Source organism: Chiloscyllium plagiosum, chromosome 9 (assembly GCF_004010195.1).
Source record: "Chiloscyllium plagiosum isolate BGI_BamShark_2017 chromosome 9, ASM401019v2, whole genome shotgun sequence".
Classification (NCBI taxonomy): domain Eukaryota; kingdom Metazoa; phylum Chordata; class Chondrichthyes; order Orectolobiformes; family Hemiscylliidae; genus Chiloscyllium; species Chiloscyllium plagiosum.
Window position 1 is genome coordinate 100,479,485 of NC_057718.1, and position 12,396 is coordinate 100,491,880.

Below are 12,396 nucleotides of genomic sequence, written 5' to 3' on the forward strand. Positions count from 1 at the left end.
GTGCAGGTTAGGGAGAATTGGCCAAAGCTAAATTGCTTCGTAGTGCTCAGGGGTGTGTAGGCTAGATGGGTTAGCTATGGGGAAATGCATGGTTACAGGGATTGGGTGAGTCTGAGTGGGATGCTCTTCAAAGGATCAGTGTGGACTCAATGGGTCTGCTTCCACACTGTAGGGATTCTATGAATGGAAGTGTCACCCTGTGATAAAAGCACTGAAGATAATCCCTATGCCAACTAAAAGTGACCTTTTCCAGCCACATTTGCTGAGTAGATTGGCAATGTTAATGAAGCTGAGAGTAGTTTATTGAAGGCAATTAAGTGAGAAATGATGATGAACCCTCCTGACTGAGTCGATGGATTGTCTCTTGGTTTTGGAGATGATGGCCAGTTCCCTAAATAGAGACAAAATAACTGCAGATGCTGGAATCCAAGGTAAACATCTCTTCCTCAGGCAGCTGAGGAAATTTGGCATGACGGCGAATACCCTTGCTAACTTTTATAAGTGTGCCATCGAGAGCATTCTGTCTGGATATATCACTACCTGGTATGGCAACTGTACCATTCAAGATCGAGGACAGTTACAGAGAGTGGTGAACTCAGCCCAGACAATCACAAAGGCCAACCTCCCATCTACAGAATCCATCTACCAGACCCACTGTCAAGGAAAGGCCGCCAGCATTCTCAAAGATCCATCCCACCCTGGCAAAGTTTTTCTATAACCTCTACCATGGGGGAGAAAGTACAGAAGCCTGAACACACGCACCAGCCGGTTTCATAACAGTTTCTACCCTACTGTTGTTAGAATACTGAATGGACTTACAAAACTCGTTAACATTCGCCTGTACCTGTGTTTTTGTTTTTGCTGCTGTTTACCTATTATTTACTTCTCTATGCTACTTAATTCTGTAATCTGCCTGTATTGCTCACAAGACAAAGCTTTTCACTGTGTCTCGGTACACATAACAATAAATTCAATTCAATTCAATTCAACAAGCAGGAGGCTGGGAGAACACAGCAAGCCATGGCAGCATCAGGAGGTGGAGAGGTCAACATTTTGGGTGTAACTGTTCATCAGGATAGACCTGCCATCATCTTTTTTGGGGACAGTATTTATTACTGTGTAAGGAATTGTGTAAACAGCAAAGATAACAATTAAAATTCTGTGGTCATTGATAGATTGGGCTTGGAGTGCAGGGTGAACATGACCCCTGAGTGACCCACTGAGAGGTTTAGGCCATTCATTCTCTCAACTCTCTTTCACCATTTTAACAACACCATGGCTGCTGTTTGACCTTGATGTCTCTTTACTGGCAGGTCCCTCTTGATTCCTGCAGTGTTCAATTTTAACTCCGTCAAAACTTCAATCATTTAGAGATAAAATTGGACCCCCCAGTGCAATCAGTCTCGGCCTTGGATATGCTCAAGGGCTGAGTGACCACTGCTCCCTGTGTTGGAGACTTTGAGGGATCCATAACCCTCTCAGTCAAGTAACTTGTTTTCATCTCAATCTGAAATGGCTGCCGCCTTTCCCTGAGATTATACCTGCAGTTCTATACTCTCCAGCAGGGGCATCGTCCTCTCAGCAGACTACTCTACTCTGGCAAGCTTTCTCAGAATTCCAATGTTTTGTCACAGCGATAAGAAGAATGCCCATGATTCCTGTACCTTCAAAGGTAGAACGTCTGAAAAAGTGTGTACCAGATATAGGGGGATGGAAGAGCAGCTCTCACTGGCATTACAGTGAAAGGCTTATGCCCGAAATGTTGACTGTACTGCTCCTTGGATGCTGACTGACCTGCTGTGCTTTTCCACTGCGACACACTTCGACAATGAAAGGTATAGCCCTACCAGACCACAGGGTTGCTCTCATACAAGAGTGGACTTATTGGACCGTAGGGTCTATTTCTGTGCTGTGTGACTCGATGGTGGTTTAACCTGAGGGTCACCACACCTCAAAAGAGTCCTTGATAATAACTATCTCAGCCAGTGCAGGAATTGAACCAACACTGTTGGCATCAAACTGTATTATAAACCAGCTGTCCAGCCAACTGAGCTGACCGGTACGTGGGGCTGCCATGATAGATGCTGGAAACACTTAGAACGTAAGGGCTTTGTGACCCTGACTTTCTTAATAGTTATTGAGCGACAGTGTTAGCAGCAAGTTCAGATAATTCTGCGACAGGCAGTTGAAATAGCAATGGATAGAAAACTGTTCAATTATGCAAATAAAAAATAAAATGAAAAATTGGAAATGAAAACTGTTGTGCAATTGGAATCCTGGCAATGCAGTTAGTGAAATCTTTGTTGTGATAAATTAAACAGCAAATACAACGTTTTACCCAACAACTAAGATGTTTTATATTTTTATTAACACAAGAAAAATCGTCAAGAAAGTAAAAGAGCGTGAATTTGATCACATGATCTTCATGATATCTTGGAGCTGCACGTCACTAAGCATAAATAACACCGTGTGTGGGTGGAACTACACTAAGCTGCACCACCCCTGGCTAAATGCATTTTAGAATGATGTGGAGGAGCCGGTGTTGGACTGGGGTGGACAAAGTTAAAAATCACACAACACCAGATTATAGTCCAACAGGTTTATTCGAAAGCACTAGATTTCGGAGTGCTGTTCCTTCATCAGGTGGTTGTGGAGTATAAGATCGTAAGACACAGAATTTATAGCGTGATGTAACTGAAATTATATGTTGAAAAAGACCTGGATTGTTTGATTCTAATCTAAAAAAGGGATTTACAGAATCATACATGGATTCATGCAGTTTTTGAAAGAAACAAAATGTAATTCTGCAAATACAAATTCACCACAAAAACTTATATGGGTGTGTGTGTGCGTGCACGCGTGCGCTGGGGTGGGGTGTGGGGGTGAGGCAGGGTGTGCGTGTATGTGTGTGAGTGTAAAGGGGTATGTGTCTGCAAGAGGGTGCGGCCGCAATTCATGAGCAAAGTACAATGTAACCCTGCAGGTAAAAAATCCCCCCACATGCAGGAGAGTGTGTGTTTGTGTGTGTGTGTAGTGCAGTGGGGTCACCTGTAGTGTGACATGTACCCAAGGTCCCGGTTGAGGCTATCCCATGGGTACCGAACTTGGCTGTCAGCCTCTGCTCAGCCACTTTTCGTTGTTGCTTATCCCACAATCCGCCTTGGAGGATGGTCACCCGAAGGTCCGAGGTCGAATGTCCTGGACCGCTGAAGTGTTCTCCGACTGGGAGGGAACACTCCTGTCTGTTAATTGTTGTGCGGTGTCCATTCATCTGTTGCCGTAGCCTCTGCTCGGTTTCACAATGTACCTCGCCTCAGGGCATCCTTGCCTGCAGCGTATGAGGTAGACAACGTTGGCCAAGTCACATGTGTACCTGCCACATACATGGTGAGTGGTGTCCCCATGTGTAATGTTGGTACCCATGTCGACACTCTGACATGTCTTGCATGTCTACCATGACAGGGTTGTACGGTGCTGTCCTGAAAGCTGGGCAGTTTGCTGCGAACAATGATCTGTTTAAGGTTTGGTGGTTGTTTAAAGGTGAGAAGTGGAGGCGTGGGGAAGGTCTTCACGAGGTGCTCATCCTTGTTGATAATGTGTTAATGCATTCTAGACTGACAGAGTGTATGTGCACGTAGTCCTGAATGAGTAAAGGAAGTAGATTAGTCCTTAACACAACTTTAAGATCAGAGCCAGGTATATCTAGGGTTACCATATAGATAGCAAGGTTTAATATTAAAATGTAATAAAGGGTTTATTTTGATCTCTAAGCTTTAAGATAGTTCTTAATCTTGTTTTCTCCTGGACCAGCTGTCTCAAACATAATGTTTTATCAAATCACACAATTAGCGAGTTTTGAGTCATCACCACAGGAAATGAAATCGCCAACCCAAAGAAACCCAAACATGTAAATAGGAAGCAGGAATTTTCAGCATTGCTTCGCCTGAGGCCCACTGAGGATGTTACCTAGTCTGGAAATGAACTTTCCTGCTCAGCGAGCAAACCTACATCCAAATCACACAATAAATGATGGTGGCAGTGATGGGATTCACTGCCTGGAGGATTATGGCCGCAGTGATGAGCAAGAAACAGATCTGGATCAGCTGGAAAAGAATTCCAAAAGCCATTTATTCCTGAGACCATTGCTACAGCTTTAAGAATGCTAAGCAACCAGAATAGCCATCACCAGGACACTATAAGTCTCAAAAAGCATTTTCAGGTCAGTAATAAGAGAAACAAGCCATTATAAAGCAAAGAGAGCAGCAAAAGCCCATTGCAGCGAAGGGGAGAATTCTGATGAGCACTCTCAAAAAGAGGATAATTACAGACAGCCAAGACAGATTTGATCCCTTCTGGGAAAGGACAAAACATCTTTTGGTTCCACCTGAAACCTTAGGCCGAAGACCATGCTGGAACTTCTAACTATGAGTTAAGAAATTTATGGATTATTTACTTGACAGCAACAGCGATTTAAGGTAGTTCTTCAGGTACAGGCTTAGAGAAAATCAATTGGAAAAGAAAATTTGGGAATAAGAACCATATTGCAACTTGAAAGATCAGAGCTCTGACAGTAAAGCTAGTGAAATCTTTATTTTGATGGTTTAAACGTCAAATTCAAAGTTCCATTCAACAACTGAGGAGTTTTATTGATTTCATTCATTAAAATACAAATGGTTGAATGAAGAAAAAGGAGAATCTGATCACATGGTGTCAAATTTGGTGAAAATACCTTGGACACAGAAACAAATTGGCTCAATCATGATAGACATCTTTGATATGGTCAAAAAGGATCATCTTAACTCATTGACTGAGGCCATTTTGAGAGAGATTCTACCCATGGAATCTTGGGACATCATTCGGCCATCTTGGAAATGGAATATCTTCATTCATCGCCATATTTGTGAAGGAAAACCAAACTTTCCATTGAAAGCCACACTTAAAACAGCTAAATAATGTAAACAACGTTCAGTTTTACAACAAAGACTCAGTAACAACTCTAACCAACTCAGAATGAATGCCACAAAACAGCACCTTATCCTGTCAACATTTCCACTGAAATTATCGACAGTGGGAGTCTGGCCTCTGTAATGCCTGATACAAGTTTGGGATTGATTATGGAGGGACTGTGGAGGGACTCCAGGCTCCCGCCCAACCACCAAAACAGTTCCTCCATATGGTGATCCTGGAAAACCACTTTCATTAAGTCCAGGCTGCGTGCCAATGCTAATGTTTATCCGTTTGGATGGGATGTGCTGCCTTCCAGCACCAGATACAATCTTCTTGGTGCAAGCCCAGAGAGTGTGTGCTGTCTTTCCAATGTTAGATGGAGTGACGATAAGATGGAAAGTCTGCTTTCAGGTGGTTCCAGTTGGCCCCCATCACCCAGTCAAATCATGGACTTGGTATTTTTTTTTAAATAACTGATTGTTCTGCTTTTGCTCTTTCTCAGATGTGCATTGGTTTCATGCCATGTACAGTATGTCAGTGCTGGCTCAGTGGGTAGTATTCTCACCTCTGAGTTACAAGGTCAGAGTAAGAATCTAACACAAAAATCAAGACTGACACACCAGTGCAGTAGTGAGGGAGTGCTGTACAATCGGAGGTGTCCTCTTTCAGACATGCTAAACTGAGGCCCAGTACAGTACTCGGAGTGTCTCTATGACTCTAAGTCCAGATACCATGCCCATCAGTGTCTTTCTGATGGAGAAGTGTCCACACTCAGGAAAGATTTACATTTATATCGCGCTTTTCATGATCTCTCGATCACTCTAATCATTTTACAGGCAACAAGGCACTTTTGGAAGTGTACCTGCTGTTGTAATATAGGAATCATAGCAGCCAGTTTTGCACACAACAAGGTCCCACAACAGACAATGTAATAATGACCACACACCCAGAGTTTAGTGATGGGATAAGCATTATCCAGAGCAGCGTGAATAGCTCTTAGTAATAGAGTCATAAAGATGTACAGCATGGAAACAGACCCTTCAGTCCAACTTGTCCATGCAACCAAATATCATAAATTAATCCAGTCCCATTTGCCAGCACTTGGCCCACATCCCTCTAAACTCTTCCAATTCATATACTCATCCAGATGCCTTTTAATCATTTCCCCATCAATCACTGAAGTACATTGGCTCCTGGTTCAACAACACCTGCCTTTGATATTTTTGCACCCTGTGTATACAAATCCCTCTCTGGCCTTACCCCTCCAAACTGTTCCATCCCTTCATCAGTCAGCTGTTTCAAGTTTCTTCACTCTACATGTTCAGCACACTGCAGGGAACAGAGAATGATTCACTCCCATCTACTGCTGTACAGCTCGTGTGTGTCTCAGTGTCTGACTGACGCAATCTTTAACATCCAACTGATGCACATGAGACAATGCAACACTCCTTCAGTAGTGCACTGGAGTACTCCCAGTAACTAGGCTCAAGTCAGGATCTTACCATTTGAGGACTAACAGCTGCCAATATGAATATTACTAATCCATGAGGCAGGATATTGGCAAAGGACTTAACACCACTCACTGTTATTTAGACATGCCTTTGCTCATTTAACTCTCAGAACTTTGGTCATTTGTTAGAGGTGTGAGCCAATAATGGCATGGTGAGGTTAATAAAGGTCCTTGGTTCAAGTCCAGAGCAATACAAACCGTTATGTGGCTCTTCAAACAATTGTAGGATTGGAAAATTAAATGGGCCAAGTTGAGGAAGAAGTATAATTTTGAACTGGGATGTAAATTGAATGACCGAACAGGTACAGGAAGAGAAATGAAAAGGAAAGAAAGCTAGGATTACGTGCAAGTGAAAAAAGGGAGGAAGAAAACTTTGTTTTTTAAAAAAACTTTATTTTAAAACTCTCCAACAACCATTAAAACCTGTATAAAAAAAACCCCATGCTTGTTAGTTTCCTGTACCCAGTGGGGTTTTAACTAGCAGCAACTCTCACTGAACATATTGCTAAAGAGGTACTCCGAATTGAAATGATTGGACTCAATATTGTGAGGTGGATTTAATTTGTATTAGCCATGCAAATATGGCAACGCTACACCTTTCTCAAGGTACTTCTTGTAACAGTAACTTCTGTTCTAATTCAGTGTTAAGATCAACCAAGATCTTGTTGAATAGTGGACTTGTCTTGAGATGCTGAATAGACTTTTCCTGTTGCTATTGCTTCTGATCCTAGAATCCCTCTAGTGTGGAAGTAGGCCATTTGGCCCATTGAGTCCACACCAACCCTTCAAAGCACATCCCACCCAGACCTGTAACCCTGCTTTTCCCATGGCTAACCCACCTAACCTGCACGTCCGACACTATAGTCAATTTGGAACGGCCATTCCATCTAACTTGCAGGCCCTTAGACTGTGGGAGGAAACCCACACAGACACGGGGAGAATGTGCAAAACTCCACGCAGACAGTCACCCGAGACTGGGATCGAACCCAGGTTCCTGGCGCTGTGAAGCAGCAGTGCTAACCACTGAGCCACCGTGCCACTCCATGCAGAGTCTGTTTTAGCCTGAGCTGTGAATGTGCGCACTTGCCATTTACCCGTGCCCGGTTTTGAACCATCCAGGTCACGATTGAGGTGGTTGATGGGACTGAAATCGAGGCCGAGAGAGACCTACGGCGGGTAACGAAGCCAAGCTGGCCTGTGCCGTCGTCCGACTGGAGGAACTGGTGGCAGAAATCATCGGCAAACACCGCTGGGAGCAACGGAGACCACCAGGAGAGCAGCCGGGCTGGTGAAAACAGCAATTTCCTGAACCCAGCAGAGAGCTGGGATAGCAGCACTGTGACTCAGCGCAGGTGGCAGTCCAAAGGACCGACTGAGTATGGTACGTCAACATTCCTCATCTTTGTTCTGGGTGTTCCATGAAGCTGGGAACTGGGAGGGAGAGCTGTTGGGAATAAGCCAAGTAAAATAAAATAGGTAAACACTGCAGTGGGAAACACTCTGTGGGCAATGATTGCTACTAAGCAAGTTGTGCAGCAGAGTCATCTGTGTCGGTGGGGCCCAAACCCTGATGTTGTTTATCATCTCGAAGTCTGAGCGGGAAATTTTGAGTTTTCAGCAAACCAAACCCACCACCCACAAACTTTCCCTTCCTCACCCACCCCCCACCACCCCACCATCGACCTCCGTATCCCCCTCCCCCTTTTGGTTCTCTACAGGAGCAATAATGCGTTTTTAATTTCTTGTTGACGTGCTGCCTGTCTGGTGGTGGGGAGAGGGCAGAGGAAAAAAGGCTGTAAGCTGCATAATCAGGATTAATGGCTGAAGCATTCCAGCTGTCCTTGGCTGGAGAGAACAGAATCAAAAAATGTGCAAGCAATCCTTTGTGCAGCTCAATGTGTGTGAAAGTTATCGGAATGGCATGCGTATGGTTGGACCCGGGCCCTGAGCTTCGATCCGAGCATGTGGTCCCAATTATGCGTCTCATCGCTATGGCAGCTAACTGTGCTTACTCTCCGTGCAGATTACACAGACGGGGAGGGTGACTGGAGCCCATGGTCACTCTGCAGCGTATCCTGCGGCGGTGGCAACCAGAAGCGTACCCGGTCCTGTGGCTACGCCTGCACTGCCACTGAATCGAGGTCGTGCGACATGCCAAACTGTCCCGGTCAGTAAACTGCGATTCTTGTCTGCTGCTGAAACGCTTATTAATTTCTCAATCGCGTTCTTCAATGGACGTTCAAATCCGAGGGCGGTTTGAGTCGAGAATATGCCCGCTTTTGAAAATGGTCCACGTACAAACAGACCGATTCGCGCAAATGAATTTCTGGTCGCGAGAAAGACAACAGCTTGCATTTACGTGGCACTTTTCCACGGTAGAGTTGCCATAATCCGAGAGGGCTGCACTATCATTACAGAGAGGGAGAGAGAGAGAGACACGCCTGGTGGTGGTTTAGATACTTTAGCTCTTATGACACACCTCTAGGGAAGGTGGGACTTGAACCCAGACCTCCTGGTTCGGACGTGAGGACACTACAACAGCACCCCCTTAGGCCAGGGGAGAGGTTGAGAGCGACAGTTGTTGACGGTAACCTCGATCAGTAAGGGACTTGGAACCCACACTGTTGGTGTCACTCTCCATGAGAAACCAACCATCCAGCCAACTGAGCTACCTGTACCTTACAAAGGTTTGAAAAGACTCTGCTCCCGCTGCCTTTTGAGAGTGTTCTCAACTCTCCTAACCCTCTGTGAGAAGAAATGTCTCCTTAGCTCGGTTTTGAGTGGGCAACCCTTTATTTATCAACAAGGTTCCTGAATTCTAAAATAACCCTCAAAACACATCCTTTTTTTAAATTCATACGTGGGATATGGATGTCGTTGGCTGGGCCTGTATTTATTGCCCATCCCCAATTCCCTTTGAGAAGTTAGTAGTGAGCTTCCTTCCTGAGCTGCCACAATCCTTGGGCTGTAGGGACACCCATGATGCTGTGAGAAAGGGTATTGCAGGATTTTGACCCAGCAACATTGGAGATATAGTGGTTTAACTCCAAGGTGGATGACTTGTGCAGTGATAGAGTCATTTAGCACAGAAACAGATCCTTTGGCCCAACGCAACTGCCATGGTGGCTCAGTGGTTAGCACTGCTGCCTCACAGCACCAGAGTCCCAGGTTCGATTCCAGCCTTGGGCGACTGTCTGTGTGGAGTTTGCACATTCTCCCCGTGTCTGCGTGGGTTTCCTCTGGTTTCCTCCCACAGTCCAAAGATGTGCAGGTCAGGTGAATTGGCCATGCAAAATTGCCCATAGTGTTAGGGAAATGGGTCTGGGTGGGTTAGTCTTCAGAGGGTCAGTGTGGACTTGTTGGGCTGAAGGGCCTGTTTCCACACTGTAAGGAATCTAGTCTACATCCATGCTGACCAGGTTACCTGAACTGAACTAGTACTATTTGCCTGTGATTGGCCCATATCCCTCTAAACCTTTCCTATGTAAAAGTACCCCTCCACATGCCTTTTAAATGTTGTACCAGCCTCTACTACTTCCTCTGGCAGCTCATTCCATATAAGTTTTGGATTCCCCCACCCCAGGGCAAAGACCTTGTCTATTCACCCTATCCATCCCTGTCATGATTTTATAAACCTTTACAAGGTCACCCCTCAGATTTGGCCAATTCACCTGACCTGCACATTTTTGGACTATGGGCGGAAACTGGAGCACCCGGAGGAAACCCACACAGACACGGGGAGAATGTGCAAACTCCACACAGACAGTTGCCCGACACTGGAATCAAACCGTGGTCCCTGGCAGTGCTAACCACTGCTGCCTCATAGTGCCATGGTGCCACTCATGGTGAGTACAGGAAAATTCTACTTCCAACAAAAAGCAATTAAGTTCAGTGTTTTACAACTCGCTTTGCACCTTCTGGGAGACAAACATCTAGCCGTTTAGAGGAGCATCCAGAACTGGAGCACTCCATTTCAGAATAAAGGGTTAACCATTGGCGATGGGAGTGAGGAGGACTTCCTTCTCTGAGGGTAAAGACTCTTTGGAACTTCCAGAGAGTTTGAAGATATTCAAGACTGATGCTGTTTTGTTCAGCGCTAGGGGAGTTGACCCCTATGAGCGAGTGGGAAGGAATATGGAACTGAAGACACAATCTCACGGACTGGCAGAACCAGACTGAGGAATGGCCCGCTCCTGCTTTAGTTTCTTATGTTCTTAAAATTCACTTGATTGATCAAACTTTTGACCATCTGTTCTGGTAACTCCTTACCTGTCTCAATATCCAACTTTGTTTGATAGTGCGCCTTCAGTATAGTGCTAGATAAATGGAAGTTGTTGTTGTCATTTAGGAAACCCTGGCTCTGAATCAGAGCATTTATCTTTTTGACCCATGACTATAGAGCCTTACAGGGAACCGGTTTAGCTCAGTTGGTTGGATTGCTGTTTTACAGAGCAGGTTGATGCCAATAGCGTGGGTTCAATTCCCATTACTGGTTTGAGGGTTACCATGAAGGACTCTCCTTCTCAACCTCTCCCCTTGCCTGAGGTCTGGTGGCCCTCAGGTTAGATCACCACCAGTCGCTTCTCTTTCTGATGAGAGAGTACCCCTATGGTTTGGTAAGACTATGGCAACACAACAACAACATAGAGCCTTATAGTACCCTGAGGTGTACACTTCAGGTTATACTTCAGGAGTAACCCATGGGTACAGGATTAGAGGGAAGAAAATGGTGCTACGTAAATGGCATACCATAATATTGTGTATGCTTTGTCAAGATAGAAATGTTTGATCTCAAAGTGATCAATGTTACAATGAACAAGAGGGAGGTGAACTGGGTCATTGTAAATCACTTAATCTCCCATCACTTGTGGACAACTTCTTAGGGTCATTTGGCATCAGTTTCAGATCAGATTTCCAAGTGCCCAGAGACATGTGGCTAATGAAGGACTTCTTGAAGTATGTGTTTAAATTAATGAGGTTTTTGGAGATTGACTCTGTGATGTAGGAATCTCAGGGTTAGGGCATTCAACCCTTTCAGCTATCTCTGCCATTCAATGTCATCAGGGTTTTGTTTGATTAGGTTATAAGGGAATGAAATATAAGAGATTGATGATTGAGGAATTTCAGATGGTATCAATGATGTGGCTCATGAAAGTTTGAATTGAAATAATATTGGTATATGATACAAGAGGAGGGCCTCTTGTGATAAGTGGTAATGTTCCTACCTCTGGTCTAGGAGGCCAGGGTTCAAGTGCCATCTGTTCCAGAGGTGTGTTATAACAGGTTGATTAACACAATCTACAATACAAGAGGAAACATGATTTGAAGGTATGGCTGATGGAAAGTGAAGGTCAGGTAAAGGGTCTGAAGTGAAATACTTCAAGGACCAGATCTCCATTCGCTTGCCCTTCCCTCATAATGATGTAGATGACTGGAGGGAGCACAGCTAATGGACTCAAACATCACAGAGATTTGCGAAATAGAGAAGCAGGTGGACAGGAATCATGCAGCCTGAGAGGTAAATAATGAAGATAAAAGATGGAGAGACCTGGAGTTCAAATTCAGAGAAACCTCCCAGCTGACATAAATAGACAAACCCACAAAAAGTCACATTTTAGATTCCTTAACGGAGAAGAAATTGGAAATTGGTTAGTGATTTTTATTCTTATTGCAAGGAGGGCTTGTGGCACAATCAGGTCTTAAGTCGCACTCCAGGGCTTGAGGGTCAAGAAATGGTGTGTTCATAATGTGGCCAAACAGGCTGAAGGTTAATCTGCAAATCCCTCTAACAATGGCAGGCAGTCAGAGAGGTAGAGAAAAACTCCAGTCTGTAACACACATGTGCAAATCCATATTAACTCTGTAACACAGACTCCCCAACTGACTTATAATGCATCACTCTCACTATTATCGCTGAGCAAGTAAATGAATCTGTTTTT

At 44.6% G+C, this 12,396-nt stretch overlaps 1 protein-coding gene across 1 annotated transcript in view; it reads left to right on the forward strand.

The window, feature by feature from the left end:
- ism1 (isthmin 1) overlaps positions 1-12,396 on the forward strand; it is a 77,719-nt gene that overhangs the window by 47,614 nt on the left and 17,709 nt on the right. The window contains exons 4-5 of the mRNA XM_043696868.1: positions 7,577-7,838; positions 8,481-8,624. Coding sequence (XP_043552803.1) covers positions 7,577-7,838; positions 8,481-8,624 — 406 coding nt within the window. The remainder of the gene's footprint in view (positions 1-7,576; positions 7,839-8,480; positions 8,625-12,396) is intronic.